The following is an 18,495-nucleotide window of genomic DNA, read 5'->3' on the forward strand; positions in this document are numbered from 1 at the left end:
TTGTGAGAATTCTTTCATTCAGGAAATGTTGGGGAGAGGCCACTGTGTGCCAGGCCCTGCTCTGGGTGCAAAGGATGTAGAGGCAAACAAGACACTTAGAAATCCCTGCCCTCGTAGATACAACATAAGGCTATGTATTAAAAGCGAGTGTAGGAATAAAGAGCGACAGGTTAAGGAAAGCCCTAGTGAGTAGGTGATACTTGAGTAAAAACTTTTGAAGGTGTGGCACCTGGGTGGCTCAGTGGTTGAGCCTCTGCCTTTGGCTCAGGGCCTGATCCAGGGTCCTAAGATGGAGTCCGTCATGGGATTCCCCACAGAGAGTCTGCTTCTCCCTCTGCCTACATCTCTGCCTGTCTCTCTCTGTCATTAATAAATAATACAATCTTAAAAAAACTTTTGCAGGTAACTAGGGGCAGAGGGAATAGCCAGTGCAAAGGCTGTGAGCATAAATCAGCTGCCACCATAATTCCCAATACCTTCAGGCCAAGGGTAAGAGTACAGCTACAGCGAGCCTCTACTCTATAAATAAATATTACAAATCAAGCTAACAAATGCAAGTAAAATACGCCCTACTTTCCTGATTTGACAAAGACCCTCTCTTACGACCTGGAGTCCCATGCCTGAATGTGTCCGTTGGGAAGGCCTAGCTCCTGCTGGCCTGCAGCAGGAAGCACTCAGGTGTGCCTGTGGCCTCTGCAGCCAGCACAGCTCCAGCCACTCAGGCCTCAGCCACCCCTTGGTCCTCAGAAGGATGGACCCCAGGAAAACGGTGCTGCAGGCTCTGGAAGTGTCCTCAAAGCCTTCTGGAGTGGGGCACAGGATCTGGCCGGTTACTGCTATTGTCTTTATGGATGCCTCGCCCAGTGAGGAGAGGCAGAGTGGGGGCGGGGGACTCTAAGGTGCCACCAGGACAGGGGCCCCTCTGCCTTTGTCTGAGGGCAGTCATCACCGCTGGGCCCACCAGCCCCCCTAGAGACAGCCACTCGGACAAGCATACGGCTGCTTCAGATCTCTTTATTGTGGAGCCAAAGGCGGGGATGTTGGGGGTCGAGGGCCGCAACTGCGGCTGACGGTAAGCCGGTAAGCCGCTCTCAATGTGCCGACAGGGAGCAGTCGGGGTGTAGGGGTGGGGCAGTCCTGGGCCCCAAGGAGCGCAGGATTCGGCCGGGGCTCAGGGGGGCAGGAGGCGGCGCACCGGCGCCTGGGGCGAAGGGGTCTCCAGGCGCTTCACCCGAAGCAGGGCCCCCAGCACGCCCTCAGGGGGCACCTCGGGGCCCAGATCCTGGTCCGCGGCTCGGCGGAGACGGCGCGGGGCAGCCACAGCCTCGGGGTCCCCGCTTCCGGCGAGGATCCGCCCCAACAAGTACCTGCAGGAGAGCGGGAGTGGGCGGCAGTGAGAACGTGCCCGCGCAATAACGTCGCGGCCCTAGGACCCAGATGGCCCTGCTACCCCACACAGCCGGGGGACCAGGTCGTCCGCAGCCTCCTCCGCAGCCAGGCGTCCCCAGCCCACTGCTTTCCAGCAGTCCCGGCCTCCAATCCCAGACCCTCTGGTTTCCCTGCCTCCCAGTCCCCCCTCCCAGAAACCCGACAGCGGAGCCCCCTCCCCGGGACCAAGAGTCCCGTTCCCCAGAGTCCCCCCGGCAAAGCACCTCTGCCCCAGCCCCTGGGTGCGGGTCCTCACTCCCTCCTAGGGGCCCCGCCCCACGAAGGCGCCGCCCCCTGCCCCCCTCGCTGGGGCACCTCAGCAGCTCCGGGTCCACGTCGGGGGTGTCGTCGCTGGCGTCCTCGGCCTCTGGGCCCACGGGGCCGTCGTCGTAGACGGGGGGCCGGGGTCTGAGCGCCGCGGCCGGGGCCGGGGCGGGGACGAGCTGGGCGGCGAGGGCAGCGGGATCCAGGCGGGCTCGGAGCAGGGCGCGGGCGAGCTGCGCGGCGGGCGCCTCGGGGTCGTCCTCCAGGCCCGGCGCGGGGTCGCTGGCGCGGGGTGCGCCCCAGGCGCGCAGCAGCTGCGCCAGGACCCGCGCCTGCTGGTCCTCGGCCTCCTGCGCCTCGGCGCGCGCCCGCTCCTGCCTCTCGGCCTCCAGCAGGTGCGCCAGCGCCCGCGCCAGCTCCTGCACGGCCCCCGCCGCCTCGCCCCGGGGCACCGCTCGCCGGAAGCGGCGGGGAGCGCCGGCCTCGGCCAAGGGCGACGAGGCTGCGCCCAGGCCGCGGGGCTCCTGCCGGAAGACGTGGGAAGAGGGAGACGTCAGCGGCGGTCAGGCCAGGGACCCCACCGGGGGAGCCCGGTGGACCTCAGACATCGCCAGATGCCGCCAAGGCACCATGGCCCCTCATACCCGGACACCCCTAAGGCCACTGGGTCCCAAATATGTCCAGGCACACGTAAGACAGCTGAAGGCCCCTAGATCCCTAACCTCCTCAACAATTTCCTAGTGATTCAGAATTTCCCCCAGAGCTGCTGGAGAACGGGTTTCTTTATAGGTGGTGATGGCGGATATACAGCCATAGATTTGTCTGTATTGATGCTGTGGACTATAAGAACCATATTTGCATTTTATAGGTTCCTATCGTTCACTTGTTTTACGCAAAAGTTAGCGAACTGTTCCACACCGTGCATTTCCGAATCTATATCTAGATCAGTACTTTCAGTACATCTTTCTCTCTTCCTTTTCTTTCTCCTCCCTCCCTCCCTCCCTCCCTCTCCTTCTCTTGTTCCCTCCCTCCCCCCTTTCCTTCTCTCTCCTCCTCTTTGCCTTTTTTACCTCTGCATTGAATCCCTTTTGTATGGATGTACATATTTAACTAGTCTTCGATTGATGGACATTTACAGTGTTTCCAATCTTTTGCTATTCCTTTTTAAAAATATTTTGATTTTTATAGATTTTATTTGTTAATTTGAGAGAGAGAGAGCATGAGTGAGGTGAGGAGCCCAGGGAGAAGCAGACTCCCCGCTGAGCAGGGTGCCCGATAGGGGGCTCTAAGGGGCTCGATCACAAGACTCCAGGACCATGACCTGAACCGAAGGCAGATGCTTAACGGACTGAGCCACCCAAGCACCCCAAGATTTTATTTTTTAAGTAATCTCTATATAAATATACTCTATACTTCAGTCCCAATATGGGACTGAAACTCACAACACCATTAAGAGCCTGGTGTTCTACCAACTGAGCCAGCCAGGTGGCCCCCCAATCTTTTGCTATTCTTGTAATGTTGGGATCAATAACCTTGTTCGTACATTTTTTGGCATATGTGTAAATCTTTCTGTAGGATAAATTACCCAGTAACTAATTTTCAATTTAGACTGTTTTGAAACAATTTCAAAAGGTTTAAAGAAATAAAAGACAGGGACGCCTGGGTGGCTCAGTGGTTGAGCATCTGCCTTCCGCTCAGGGTGGGATCCTGCGGTCCCAGGGGTCCCGGGATCCAGTCCCACATTGGGCTCCCTGCGTGGAGACTGCTTCTCTCTCTGCCTATGTCTCTGCCTCTCTCTCTTTCTCTGTCTCTCATGAATGAATAAATAAAATCTTTTAAAAAAGAAATAAAAGACAGTATCAAAAGTATGAGTAAGGAACAAAAGACCATAAGACCATTAAAATGACTGTGAAGAATTGAAAAAGAAACACCTAGAACATCTAGAATTATACCAAAAAAATGTGTAAAAAGCAAACAGAAAAACTAATACAAAAATAGGGAGGGGTGCCTGGCTGGCTCAGCAGGAAGAGCACGCGACTCTTGATTTGGGGGTCGTAAGTTCCAGTCCCACGTGGGGTACAGAGATTATTTAGATAAAAAATAAATTTAAAAAATAGGGAAAACTGATGATCAAGTATTCCATAAAAAAGGAAACATAAATAGGGGACGCCTGGGTGGCTCAGTGGTTGAGAGTCTGCCTTTGGCTCAGGGCGTGAGCCCGGGATCCAGGCTCCTTGCATGGAGCCTGCTTCTCCCTCTGTCTAGGTCTCTGCCTCTCTTTCTCCCTCTTTCTGTGTCTCTCATGAATAAATAAATAAAATCTTTTTTAAAAAGGAAACAAAAATAGTTACTAAATATATGAAAAATTGTGAGCCTCATTAGTAATCAGGAAAATGCAAATTAAAGTGCCAGTGAGGTAGTATGCATAATTTGTCCAAAAGATTGCCAGAACTTAAACTACCCAATAATGTCCAATGTTGACAGGGGGGTGGGAAAAACAGAAACTCTCATACATTGCTGGTGGGAATTCAATTGCCAACATGACTTAAAAAAAACAATTTGGCAACATCTAAAAAGATACACAAATCCTGTGACCCACTCCTGGGGTGCTATAGTTTTTGTACACACTATACTGGACATGAGTTCGTGAAAAATCACATAGGCACTATTTGTGACATCAAGGAAGTGGGCAGAGTGGGGGAGAAAGCCTGGAAACCACCCAAATGTCTACTGATATATTGAGAATGCATTTGTCAACCATAATATACTCATTTATTGATGATATACTCAGAAAATAAAATATTGGGGATCCATGGGTGGCTCAGTGGTTTAGCGCCTGCCTTCGGCCCAGGACGCGATCCTGGAGTCCTGGGATCGAGTCCCACATCGGGCTCCCTGCATGGAGCCTGCTTCTCCCTTTGCCTGCGTCTCCACCTCTCTCTCTATGTGTCTATCATGAATAAATAAATAAATCTTTTTAAAAAAAGAAAATAAAATATTATGCAGCAATAAAGATAAATGAATTATAGCCACACACTTCAATGCGGAAATGTGGATGGTGCACGCATCTCACTATCAATGCAGAGCCAAAAAAAAAAAAAAAAAAGCAAGTTATAGAATGCCACTGCAGGCGGCCTAAGACTAGCAGCCACCCTGATGACTTCCTAGTGACCCCTAGTGACCACAAAGGGCCCGATGCCTGGTATGATTCCATTTCTATGAGGAAAGGTGAAATAACATATTATTTAGACATACATATATATGTGATAAGCTACAAACACAAGTAAGGAATTGATGAACAGAAAAGAGGATAATGATTATGGAGCAGGAGGGATGCTGTGCGCAGCGGCCCCCAGGGGCTTCTAACTATTGGTCACGCTCTATTTCTTCAACTGAGTGGTGGATACACACAGGGGTTATTAATTATCATCATTCCTTACATCATACGTGTATATTAACTATATTATGTCATATATCAAATATTTAATAATTTTTTAAGATCCTCCATCCTTGGGATCCCTGGGTGGCGCAGCGGTTTGGCGCCTGCCTTTGGCCCAGGGTGCGATCCTGGAGACCCAGGATCGAATCCCACATCAGGCTCCCGGTGCATGGAGCCTGCTTCTCCCTCTGCCTGTGTCTCTGCCTCTCTCTCTCTCTCTCTGTGACTATCATAAATAAATAAAAATTTAAAAAAAATTTTAAAAAAAATTAAAAAATAAAAATAAAAAAATAAAAAATAAAAAGATCCTCCATCCTTGACACAGACAGCCCTGATGAGTTGGAGGATGATATGTTCCAAGTGCCCTGGACACCCACCACCCCTCAGCCCCTAGGGAATCACACACTCAGCAATCAGAGCCTCACATATATTCTGGTGGACTAGCAGGCCTTGGGATGTCACACGTGCCGCATCCACACACAAGGAACTGCACACGTTCACATACAGGGCTGCTCCTGCGGCTACGATGCCCAAGCTACCCAGATGCAAGGACATGCACCACCCTTAAAGACACAATGCAGCAGAAACATCATGGCTCCTCTCCCCACGATGACACAGCTGCATAAAGAGACAGTCTGAAACAGCCTTGGGAACACGCGTACAAAATCCTAGTCCAACAGAACCAAAATGGGATGCACACATGTGGATGCAAAGACCACTCCCACCTAAAAAACGAAATCTCACACACACACTGACACGCCCATAGGCCAGCCATAACATAGGATTCACAAACACTCACACGGCGTCACTGAGACAAGTCAAACGCAAGAACACAGCCGGCATCACACACAGCACACCCAGACTCACGATCGCACCTCTGTACCGGCGCTCGGAAGCGCTCACATCAAAAGACGCGCACTCACAGGGCCACCACATTCTCACGCCTGTCATCGCATCTCGCGCACGCAGATCCGTGCGCGCACCCCCTTCCTTAATGCGCACTAGTGTCCTGGACAGCGCCCCGGGCGAGGCCGGCCCGCGCCAGGTGCCAAGGGTGGCCAGGGCGTGGCTGCCAGCCGATCCTCGCACACCCAGAGACCGAGCCCCGCGCGGTCTGGGCGCAGACCGGCGGCTGCACCCCGGGCCACCCTGGCCGATGTCCCCGCACGTCCAGGAGCAGGCACGGGCCAGCGAGGACGAGGGGCCAGCAGCCGAGCACACACCCTCGCCCGCAGCACCCTCCTGCCCACCCCCACCCCCACCCCCACCCCGCGCCCGACCGGTGTCGCACCTTTACCGGCCGCGCGCAGAACGCGGGAGGCGGCCGAAGTAAGCCCAACAGCAGCAGCACCAAAAGGCCGACGCCCCCGGCCCGCGGCCCGCCGAGCAGCGGCGACCACGCCATGCTGCCCCAGCGAGCCGGGCTCCGGACGGGCGGACTGGCTGGCAAATGCGCAGCGCCTGGGCGAGCGGGCAAGGCTGCGGAGCTTTGCGGCTGCGCACGCCGGGGGGCCCGGCCCTCCCCTGCCCACCCCCTCTCCCGCCACTCCACGCAGGCGCAGCCTGGGAGCTCCAGCAGCGCCTCCATCCTACCCGTCGCCATGGAGATGCCCGAGGGGCAAGGTGGTGAGCTGGAGCAGGCGCTGGCGGTTGCCATGGCAGTCGAAGGGCAGTTGCCGGGGCAACAGACCTCGCGGTCCCATAGCAGATAAGCAGGCAAAATTGACTCAATGGAGTGGAAAGGGGTCTGGTCCCCACCCCGCCCTCCCTGAGGAGGAGATAGAAGACTTTGTTCGCTGGATAAACAGTTACTCGCCACTGTGGGTGAGCATAGATACAGAATCGAATAGATTTTATCCATATATTGTTCCAGAAAGGACTTCAAGCCACTTAAAATGATGCATCAAAGGAGACAGAACTTCGGTGAAATTTGTCTATACGTTGGGCAAAAAAACGTTGGGGAGGGAGTGTTAGTGATAATTTCTGGGTGGGGAGATAAATAATGGTTTGTCACTTTCTCCTTTACATTTCTCTCTGTTATCTGAAAAAGTGTGGCAGTGAATATTATAATCAGATAAAAAATAAAGATATTTTCATTCAGAAATTAAAGTATGGTAACGGCACAAATTAAAAGTGAAGGAAAGAAAGATCCGTTTATGCTGCTGTGAGTATATCTCATCCATCGATTTTCTGTCTCCAGCTCTTCGGTGTTACAAACAACTTACAAAGAAAACCATCACACACATGCCTTTATGGACCTGAAAATGATGTACCCAGTGATGGTGTGATGGACACTTGTTTAAGGTGGTTCCCATGATCCTTGTCTCCTGGTGTCCACAATCTTGCGTAATCCCCTCCCCTTTGAAAGTGTGCATGACCAAAGGGGACCAGATATATGTGATTACATGTACATAATTATGTTAGAAATGAGGTTGGAATTGTTGCAGGAGAGACTACATTGGGTGAATGGAGGTGTTGGTTCTTGGATTCCCCATAAGAGATTTACATGAGGATCCACACTCGAATAGAGACAGCCCCAGGGAAGGTAGCAAGCACAAAGCAGCATATTAAGGACAGTACACTCTCAAGAATGGAGAGTGGGCAGGCCCGGAGGTGGCAACTGAACTGGGGTTAGGGATGCCTTTTCTTTTTATGGTCGTATAGGTTGTGGGTCATAGCTAGTGATCTCTGACTGAGGTTGTTTCTATCATCTAAGGAATTCCTCCTACCAGTTGAGAGGGAGAGTTTTGGACCCTACAAGGTTCTTGCTGGAACTGTTATGGCTATTTTTCCCTACAGTGGAGGGAGGCACATTGAAACTGGGCGCAGACTGGTGGCTGGACCCTGGGCCACTCTGGCCGTTGTAATATATAATGTAAATATATTATGATGAAAGTATAGGTTACCCTAGGGCAGAAGTGGAAGAAGAAAGCACATATTCTGCACCTATGGCTCTTGGCCTGTCAGCCCCAGGGTATTAGAAGCTTTAAGGCAAGGATGTTAGAAGCCACAAAGTCAGAGTGTTGTCCCTTCAGGCTTCTAAAGTGTCACCTATTTATCACCACCTTTGCCTCCAGTTCATGTCTAGCTAACTGCCTACTTTATCAAAATGACCTTCTTGTCATGAGGTGACTCCCACTCCCTTACTAGCTTTGATGAAGCAAGGGGCCACTTTGGGAACTTCAGATGGCAAGAAAGATCGGTTAGTCTCTAGGAATTGAAGGTGGCCTCCGGATGACAGCCTGCAAGAAATCAAAGCCCCCAGTCCTCCCCCTGCAAAGAACCAATTCTGCCAATGACCAGAGTGAGCTTGGATCCTTCCCCAGTCAAGCCTTAGATGAGACTGCAGCTCTTGTCAGCACCTTCATTTCAGCCTTGTGCAACCCTAAGCAGATATCCCAGTTAAGCCATGTCCTGAGTCCTGACCCACAGAAACTGAGAGTTAGTGTTGTTGTAAGTCTGTTGTTTTAAGCTGAGAAGTAACACGTATCAACAAACTAGGAATAGAAGAGGAAGTCCTCAACCTGATAAAGGACAAAACCCCACAGGGCCGCCTGGGTGGCTCAGTGGTTGAGTGTCTGCCTTTGCCTCGAGGCATGATCCTGGGGTCCTGGGATTGAGTCTCACATCGGGCTCCCCACAGGAAGCCTACTTCTCCTTCTGCCTATGTATCTGCCTCTTTCTCTGTGTTTTTCATGAATAAATAAATAAAATCTTTTTTAAAAAAAACCCCACAGCTAACAACATACTTAACAATGAATGACTGAAAGCTTTTTCCCCAGGGATCAGGATCAAGACAAGGATGTTCCAAGGGTGGCCTGGCTGGCTCAGTCCATAGAGCATATGACTCTTGATCTCATGGTGGTGAGTTCTAGCCTCACATTGGGTGTAGAGCTTACTTTAAAAATAATAATAATAAATTAATTAATTAAAAAAAAGAAAGAAAGATAAGGATATTCCCTCTCACTTCTACTTGACATCGTACTGAAGGTTCTAGCCAGGACACTTAGGCAAGAAAAAAAGGCATCCAGAGTGGAAAGGCAGAAGTGAAATCATTTCCATTTGCAAATGGCATGGCCTTTTACATGGATAATCTTAAGGAATTCACATCAAAATCATTAGAGTTAATAAATGAGACCAGCGAGGTTGCAGGATATAAGATCAATATTATAAAGCTCAGTTGTATTTCTACACACTGCAAATGAACAATCCAAAAACAAAAGGGAACAATTCCATTTGCAATACCATCAAAAAGAACGGGGACATCTGGGTGGCTCAGCAGTTGAGCGTCTGTCTTTGACTCAGGGCGTGATCCCGGGGTCCCTGGATCGGGTCCCACATCGGGCTCCCTGTGAGGAGTCTGCTTGTCCCTCTGCCTGTGTCTCTGCCTCTCTCTCTCTGTGTCTCTCCTGAATAAATAAAAAAATCTTTTTAGGGCTCCCTGGGTGGCTCAGCGGTTTAGTGTCTGCCTTCGGCCCAGGGCGTGATCCTGGAGCCCCGGGATCGGTCCGCATCAGGCTCCCTGCGTGGAGCCTGCTTCTCCCTCTGCCTGTATCTCTGCCTCTCTCTCTCTGTGCCTCTCATGAATAAATAAATAAAATCTTGGGGATCCCTGGGTGGCGCAGTGGTTTGGCGCCTGCCTTTGGCCCAGGGCCCGATCCTGGAGACCGGGGATCGAATCCCACGTCGGGCTCCCGGTGCATGGAGCCTGCTTCTCCCTCTGCCTGTGTCTCTGCCTCCCTCTCTCTCTCTCTGTGTGACTATCATAAATAAATAAAAATTTAAAAAAAAGATTTTAATAAATAAATAAATAAATAAATAAATAAATAAATAAAATCTTTAAAAAAATAAAAATAAAAATCTTTTTAAAAAAGAATAAAAACACTTAGAAACAAATTTAACAAAATAAGTGCAAGACCCTACCCTGAAAACCACAAAAACCATCTAACATAGGCTCAAATCCCATAATCACTTACTTCCAACACCCCTTTTTCAGATACTCCATGGTTCCCCATGGCGTGCGGTCTCTCTCATTGCAAGGAGCTAATAAATCCAATTTAAAAAAAAGAAAATCTTACGTGGAAGCAGTCTCAAATAGATTATTTGTACACACATGTTCGTGGCAGCATTATTCACCACAGGTAAACATGGAAGCAACCCAAGTATCCATTGGTGGATGAATGGATAAGCAAAATGTGATATATACCCACAATGGTATATTATTCAGCCTTTAAGGAAGGAAATTCTGACACACACTACAACATGAATAAACACTGAGAACATTATGCTAAGTGAGATAAGCCAGTCCCCAAAAGAATACTGAATGAGTCCACTTATATGAGGTACTTAGAATAGTCAAAATCATAGAGACAGAAAGTAGAATGATGGGTTACCAGGGGCTGGGGGGTGGGGAGAATAGGGAGTTAGTGTTTAATGAGTAGAGTTTCAGGGTTTTTTTTTTTAACTTTTTTTTTTTTAGATTGTATTAATTTATTTGAGAGATAGAGAGAGCACGAGCAGGGAGTGGGGGGCCAGGAGAAGGAGAGGGAGAAGCAGACTCCTCACTAAGCAGGGATCCTGAGGTGGGCTCCATCCCAGGACCCCAGGATCATGACCTAAGCCGAAGGCAGATGCTTAACCGACTCAGCCACTCAGGCACCCCCTAGTTGTTTTTTTTTTTTTTTAAGATTTATTTATTTGAGAGAGAAAGAGAGCATGTGTGCTTGCTCCAGCACCAGTGGGGGGGGGAGCAAAGGCGGCGGGGGGAGGGGTGCAGAGGAACAAGCAGACTCCCCGCTGAGCAGGGAAGCCCACACAAGGCTTAATTCCAGGACCCTGGGATCATGACCCAAGTCAAAGGCAGATATGTAACCAACTGATTCACTAAAGCACCCCTGAAGTTTCAGTTTTATAAGACGAAAAGTTACGGAGATGGATGGTGGTAATAGTTGCACAATATTATGACCACATTTGATACTCCTGAAATGTACACTTAAAGTGGTAAAGATGGTAAATTTTATGTTATGTGTATTTCACCACAATAAAACAAACAAAACTTACATGAATTTCTTCTTCAGTCTTGTCTTTGTGTCCCTGAGAATTGCTTTGTTTAGTTTCATCTGCTCAGTCAGGAGGGTTTTTGTTCCTGGCCCATGATCATGACGATTGGCCTTTAGCCAGAATCTGGAGATGCCAGTTACACAAGCACCACCCTGATGGAGCATTGCAATTCTCACGGGATCTTCTCAGGCCAAGCACCTGTGTCCTTCGTGTTTTTTCACCGAAACATCAATACATATGTTTAGTTAACTGGAACTGGCATAATTTCACCAGGGAAATTTTGAAATTGCAGTTACTACTTCAGGAAACTTCTGCCATGAACAAGATTGCTTGTTTGAGGGATGCCTTAGAACAAAAAGGGCAGCTGGGGCACCTGGGTGGTTCAGTTGGTTAAGTGTCCAGCTCTTGATCTCAGCTCACGTCTTGATCTCAGGGTCATGAGTTCAAGCCCCGCATTGACCTCTACAGTGAGCATGGAGCTTACTTAAAAAACAAAATTTATAAAATTAAAAAAAGAACAAAAAGGGCACAAATCCACATGAAGAGATGGCTTGTTTAATCTATCTAAGAGAGAGATCATTTTATTTAACAAAGGAGACACCCTTCTTTTCATTTCTGTATTTGGGGACTAATCAGTGCTGACTTTTTTTTAAAGATTTTATTTACTCATAGAGATGCAGAGAGAGAGGCAGAGACACAGGCAGAGGGAGAAGCAGGCTCCATGCAGGGAGCCTGACGTGGGACTCGATCCAGGGTCTCCAGGATCACACCCTGGGTTGCAGGCTGCACTAAACTGCTGTGCCACCAGGGCTGCCGAGTGTTGACTTTTAAAAAAAATATTTTGTCTATCTATTTATCTATCTAAGAGAGAGCAAGCGAGCTCAAGCAGGGGGAGGAGCAGAGTAGGAGGGAGAGAGGGAGAAAGAATCTCAAGCAGACTCTGAGCTGAGGGCAGAGCCTCCTCTAGGGGGAGAGGGTCCATCCCACACCCCTGAGTTCATGACCCTAGCCAAAATCAATAGTTGGATGCTTAACCAACTGAACCACCCAAGGTTTTGTTAAAACATTTATTTATTTATTTATTTATTTATTTATTTATTTATTTATTTATTTATTTATGAGAGAGAGAGCACACCACTGGGGCGGGGAGGGGCAGAGGGAGAAGAGAAAGAATCCTCAAGAAGATTCCCCAATGAGCACAGAGCACAATGCAGGGCTCAAAACTAGGACCTCAAGACCAATGTTGGATCTGCAACCAAGAGCCTGCCACCCAACTAATTGAGCCACCCAGGCGTCCCGTCTCTTTTAAAATTTGTTATTAAAAAAATAAAAATAAAAAAATAAAATTTGTTATTATTTTGTATTTTTTTTTAGCACCACGCTCTAACCAACTGAGCTAACCGGCCACTCTGTATTTTTTTTTAATATAGAGAGTGCTCACTCTTGCGCCAGCAAGAGAATCCCCAAGCAGACCATCCCCCACCTCCACCCCACACACACTGAGTGCAGAGCCCCATTTAGGGCTTGATCCCAAGACCATAAGATCATGACCTGAGCTGAAATCAAGAGTCAGATGCTTTAATCTTTAACCAACTGAGCTGTCCAGGCGCCTCTGTAATAATTCTTTTGAGTATGTTCATATCTGATTGTATTTTCCTGCAGCAAAAATCTTCCCCTCTACTTTTGGAGGTAACATAAGTAGCTTTTTACAGAGATAATTTCATGTTCATCTGAAGCCACTTCAGGAACCCTTATCAAAATGGACAACAAGGGTTCCCTGGGTGGCGCAGTGGTTTAGCGCCTGCCTTTGGCCCAGGGCGTGATCCTGGAGACCCGGGATCGAATCCTGCGTCGGGCTCCCGGTGCATGGAGCCTGCTTCTCCCTCTGTCTGTGTCTCTGCCTCTCTCTCTCTCTCTCTCTCTGTGACTATTATAAATAAATAAAAAATTTAAAAAATAAATAAGTAAATAAATAAATAAATGGGAAATAAGGGGATCCCTGGGTGGCTTAGTGGTTTAGCGCCTGCTTTTGGCCCAGGGCATGATCCTGGAGTCCCGGGATCAAGTCCTGCATCAGGCTCCCTGCATGAAGCCTGCTTCTCCCTCTGCCTGTGTCTCTGCCTGTGTCTCTGCCCCTCTGTGTGTCTCTCTCTGTGTGTCTATCATGAATAAATAAATAAAATCTTAAAAAAAATGGACAACAAATGAAGGAAATTCTATATAGCTTGCCATTATTCTATGTAGCTTGAGATAGCCATAGAAAGAATGGAAAGTGGCAAAAATGCTTTGTGACATTAGCCACAATAGCAGAGATAAATTGGCCTTGATAATGAAACATTGATGGGGTAACTTTAAGGCTTTTTCTGAGATGGTCCCTTTGAATGTCATGTCATATCTCTAATGACACAATCATGGCAAAAACCATAAAGGTAGGACATGGATAGGAACCCAAGACTTAAGGCCCCTTTGAACACCTCCAAATGGGTTATGAGCATATTCTGGCTGTGGTTTATTTCCTAGGCGAACTGAGCTTTTCATGGCCAGAGAGCTTTTCCTGTAAAGATAGGGGAAATTGCTTGCTTTTGTATTTGACATGGGGAATCTCAACTTCTCTCTCCAGTAACAGGGACACACATTGCACTCATTTAAATAATTCTGTTATTAAAAAAAAAAAACTCTGTGAAGGGCAGTCCTGGTGGCCTAGCGGTTTAGTGCCACTTTCAACCCGGGGTGTGATCCTGGAGACTTGGGATTGAGTCCCACGTCGGGCTCCCTGCATGGAGCCTGCTTCTCCCTCTGCCTGTGTCTCTGCCTCTCTCCCTCTCTCTGTCTGTCATGAATAAATAAATAAAATCTTAAAAAAAACCCTGTGAAGTTTTAATTTACAAACTCTATAGCTATTATCATCCATAATTTCAGAAAGAGTAGAGAGACTTAATGGAATTCTAATAGCAAAAGGTAACAGAAAACAAGCTGATGGTTGCCAGAGGGGAAGAGATGGGGGGAATAGGCAAAAAGGAGTGGAGGGGAGTGGGACATACAGGCTTCCAGTTATGAAGTGAATACGTCACAGGGTTGAAAGGCACAGCATAGGGAATATTAGTCAACGGTATTGTAATGGCCTCGTATGGTGATACAGGTAGCTATACTTGACAGCATAGCATCACACATAGATGTTGAATCACTATGTACACCTGGAACTAATGTGATAGTGTATGTCAACTAAACTTCAATTATTTTTAAAAGATTTTATTTATTTATTCATGAGAGACACACAGAGAGGGACAGAGACATGGGCAGAGGGAGAAGCAGGCTCCCCGTAGGGAGCCCCATGGGTGACTCCATCCCAGGATCCTGGCATCAAGCCCTGAGCTGAAAGCAGAAGAAGCTCAACCGTCCCAACTAAACTTCAATTTAAAAAAAAAAATCAGGGGATCCCTGGGTGGCGCAGCGGTTTGGCGCCTGCCTTTGGCCCAGGGTGCGATCCTGGAGACCCGGGATCGAATCCCACATCGGGCTCCCGGTGCATGGAGCCTGCTTCTCCCTCTGCCTGTGTCTCTGCCTCTCTCTCTCTCACTGTGTGCCTATCATAAATTAAAAAAAAATAAAAAATAAAAAATAAAAAAAATAAAAATGAAAAAAAAATCAACACACTTCTGGGGTGCCTGGGTGGTTCAGTTGGTTAAGGGTCTGACTTCGGCTCAGGTCATGGTCTCGGGATCCTGAGATTGAGCCCCTTGTCTGGTTCTGTGCTCAGCGGGGTGTCTGCTTGTCCCTCTTCCCTCTGCCTCTCCCTCTACTTGTGCTCTCTTTTGCTCTCAAATAAATAAATACAATCTTTAAAAATATATCAACAGGGACGCCTGGGTGGCTCAGCGGTTTAGTGCCTGACTTTGGCCCAGGGCGTGATCCTGGAGACCTGGGATCGAGTCCTACGTTGTGCTCCCCGCAGGGAACCTGCTTCTCCGTCTGCCTGTGTCTCTGCCTCTCTCTCTCTCTCTCTCTCTCTCTCTCTCTCTCTCTCAAGAATAAATAAATAAAATCTTATAATCTCGGTCAGAGGCGGTGGGAGGCCGGGTGAGGCAGTTGTGCTGCGGCCCGGGACAAGGGTCCTGGGGCAGGGCCCGGGTGGAGCCGCCCCGGCACAGGGCTGCCGCCCACCTTGTCACTGGTTGGGCCTGGGGCTGTCAGGTTCGAGGCGCTCCAGGGAGGCGGAGAAGCCCAAGAAGGCCTCCAGTTAGGACCGACCGGCGGGCGGTGCTGGCGGAGACCCAAGCGCGTGCAGGCAGGAGAGCTCTGTGTCAGCCCGGGGACGGGTAGTAGCAGGCCCCTTCACAGATGTGGTCCCCACAAATCTTAAATTGCGAAATCCATCTGATAGGAAAGTGTGTTTCAAGGTGAAGGCTACAGTACCTCGTCGGTACTGCCTCGTCAGTACTGCGTGAGGCCTAACAGCGGGATCATTGCCCCTAGGTCGACTGTGACTGTTTCAGAAATGCTACAAGCCTTTTTGACTATGATCCCAATGAGAAGAGTAAACACAAGTTTATGGTACAATTTTTGCTCCACCAAATGTGGGACCCAGGAAATTTAACAAAAATCCCCTGACCCTGGACAAGCAGAGCAGGACTAACTCCATTTTGTGCTGCACCCGCCACCTCCTGTATGACCCCCACATGACCTGCTTATTACTTAAGGCGCTGCCCCACCCTAGTCAAGCCGCTGAGCACACCCTTATGGAAACCGGCTCATAACAATGTAACTCTGCCTTGTGCCCGCCAAAACTGCGCGCCAATTCTGACCAAAGTAATAGGCCAGCTCAAATGGATACTATAGGGTAAAATGTAATTCAATCAGCCACCTGCGTGTGGACCGACATGACTGCAACTTTCTGCGTATGTTACAATCCCATTGGCCACTGGCCCCTATAAAGCTGCTACGCCTCTTAGTCTCGGGGTCCAGGTCCCTGCTCCGCTGTGTCGGGTATACTTGGACCCAGGCTCGAGCTTGTAAATAAACCCTCGTGTGTTTGCATCGGTGTCGGCTCCTTGGTGGTTTCTCAGATTCGCAATCTTGGGCACAACACAAACACTTCAGATATGGAAGCTGTGTGGAAAGAGGGAAAACCTGATGAATTAATGGATTCTAAATTGAGATGTGAAAAAAAAATTGATATGTGTATTTGGAATGAAATGATAAATTGAATGAGCTGGAACCTAGCAAAAACTGTTCCACTGAATGCCTCTAAACAAGATGAACCCATTCCAAAACCACATAGTGTTTCACTCAACGATACTGAAACAAGGAAACTCATGGAAGAATGTAAAAGACTTCAAGGAGAAATGATGAAACTATCAGAAGAAAACTGACATCTGAGAGATGAAGGTTTAAGGCTCAGAAAGGTAGCACATTCGGATAAACATGGATCAACCTCAGCTGCATCCTTCAGAGATAATGTCTCCAGTCCTCCTCCTTCCCTTTTTGTAATTGCAGCCATTTTCATCGGGTTCTTTCTAGGAAGTTCATCTTGTAGAGTGAAGCATGCAGAGTACTATTTTTTTTTCTCTTGACCAGAAAAAGATTTGTTTACCTACCTTTTCATTGGTAGTATGGCCCACGATGACCTGTGTGTGTGTGTGTGTGTGTGTGTGTGTACAGCATCACATAGGCTTTGCCTTTAATGATCTCTTATGGAAAAAACAAACAAAACAAACCAAAAAAAACAAAAAAACATCTCTTATGGTTAGAAAACACAATAAAACAAACTGTTCGGCTCCTGGACAAATTGTATATTACCAGATCATCACTAGCAGATGTCAGTTGCACGTTCAGTCCTTTATGAAATTCATAAATAAAGAATTGTCCTTTCTTTGTGGTTTTAATAAGAGTTCAAGAATTGTTCAGGGTCTTGTAAATGTTATTTTAATAATCCCTTTAAATTTTATCTATTGCTGTTACCTCTTGAAATATGATTTATTTAGATTGCTAATCCCACTCATTCAGGAAATGCCAAGAGGTATTCTGTGGGGAAATGGTGCCTCTTACAGTGTAGATTTTCTCCTTTACCTTTGCTAATATGGCAGAATTTTTCTTATCCCTTGTGAGGCAGTTGTTGACTGAGTTTTTCATCCTTACAATCCTGTCCCATGGTATTTAACATAAAAAAACTGTTAACAGATATATATATATATGCAGGGCGTGATCCTGGAGACCCGGGGTCAAGTCCCACGTCAGGCTCCCTGCATGGAGCCTGCTTCTCCCTCTGTCTGTGTCTCTGCCTCTCTGCCTCTCTCTCTCTCTCTGTCTCTAATAAATAAAATCTTTTAAAAAAAAGAAAAAAAAAAGAAACAATATTTCAGGTGTGCCTGGGTGGCTCAGTTAAGCATCGGCCTTCGACTCAGGTCAGGGTCCCAGGATCCTGGGATTGAGACCGGCAGGGGGGAGCCCACTTCTCCCTTTCCCTCTGACCCTACCCCCTACCTATGCTCTTTTTCCCTCTCTCTCATAAATAATTTTTTTAATTTTAAAAATAATTTTACATTTTTAAAGTATTTAAAAAAAAATTTTTTAAGTATTTTATGAGAGAGAGCACATGCAGGGAGAAGGGCAGAGGGAGAAAGAGAACCAGACTCCCTTCTGAGCCTGATGCAGGGCTCAATTCCTGGATTCTGGCATCATGACCTGAGCCAAAGGCAGATGCTTAAGCAAATGAGCCACCCAGGTGCCCCAAATAAAATCTTAAAAAAAGAGAAAATATTTCAGCTCTAGTTGAAACCTACTAGGTTATGTCTTTCTACTCAATTCTACCCTCTGTTGTCCTTTGACATAAATGCAATACTGAGTTTATTATTGACCATTCCCTTGCATCTTTTTATTCTTTCATCATGTAATTAGCAATCCATGAACTTGCATATATTGTTTGCAAGTGTTTACAAAGATATTATACACTACATAGTAGTCTTCAACTTTCCTTCTTCTGTCTCATACTGCAGGTTCAAGAATGATCCATGTTGATACATGTAGTTCTAGTTCATATTTAACTCTTTAATGAGACATACCTACAAAAAAGTGCACATTAGAAGGGTCAAATATGATGATTTTTTTTGTTTTTGGAAAGATTTTATTTATTTATTTGACAGAGAGAGAGAGAGAGCGAGCACAAGCAGGGGGAGCGTCAGGCAGAGTGAGAGGGAGAAGCAGACTCTCCACTGAGCAGGGAGCCCGATGTGGGACTCGATCTCAGGACCCTGGGATCATGACCTGAGCTGAAGGCAGACGCTTCACTGACTGAGCCACCCAGGCAG

General features: G+C 47.8%; 1 protein-coding gene and 1 pseudogene across 1 annotated transcript; one reads left to right on the plus strand and one right to left on the minus strand.

Moving 5' to 3' along the window:
- Window positions 1-998: 998 nt before the first annotated feature.
- On the minus strand, window positions 999-6,624 carry PCSK1N (proprotein convertase subtilisin/kexin type 1 inhibitor). The gene is made up of 3 exons (XM_038586506.1): window positions 6,423-6,624; window positions 1,744-2,216; window positions 999-1,367 (listed from the first exon to the last, which is right to left on the minus strand). Exons 1-3 carry the CDS (start codon window positions 6,534-6,536, stop codon window positions 1,172-1,174), a joined length of 783 nt encoding a protein of 260 aa, XP_038442434.1. The 5' UTR covers window positions 6,537-6,624; the 3' UTR covers window positions 999-1,171.
- Window positions 6,625-8,365: 1,741 nt separating this feature from the next.
- On the plus strand, window positions 8,366-16,761 carry LOC100685808 (annotated as a pseudogene).
- The last annotated feature ends 1,734 nt before the right edge of the window (window positions 16,762-18,495 follow it).

This window comes from Canis lupus, chromosome X, assembly GCF_011100685.1.
Source record: "Canis lupus familiaris isolate Mischka breed German Shepherd chromosome X, alternate assembly UU_Cfam_GSD_1.0, whole genome shotgun sequence".
Taxonomy (NCBI): Eukaryota; Metazoa; Chordata; class Mammalia; order Carnivora; family Canidae; genus Canis; species Canis lupus.

Coding starts and splice junctions, on each gene's coding strand:
- PCSK1N (XM_038586506.1), bottom strand. CDS start 6,536: ATGGCGTGGTCGCCGCTGCTCGGCGGGCCGCGGGCCGGGGGCGTCGGC. Junction 2,217..6,422: donor TCTGCGCGCGGCCGGTAAAG/GTGCGACACCGG, acceptor GTCTTCCGGCAG/GAGCCCCGCGGCCTGGGCGC. Junction 1,368..1,743: donor GTGGACCCGGAGCTGCTGAG/GTGCCCCAGCGA, acceptor GCTCTCCTGCAG/GTACTTGTTGGGGCGGATCC.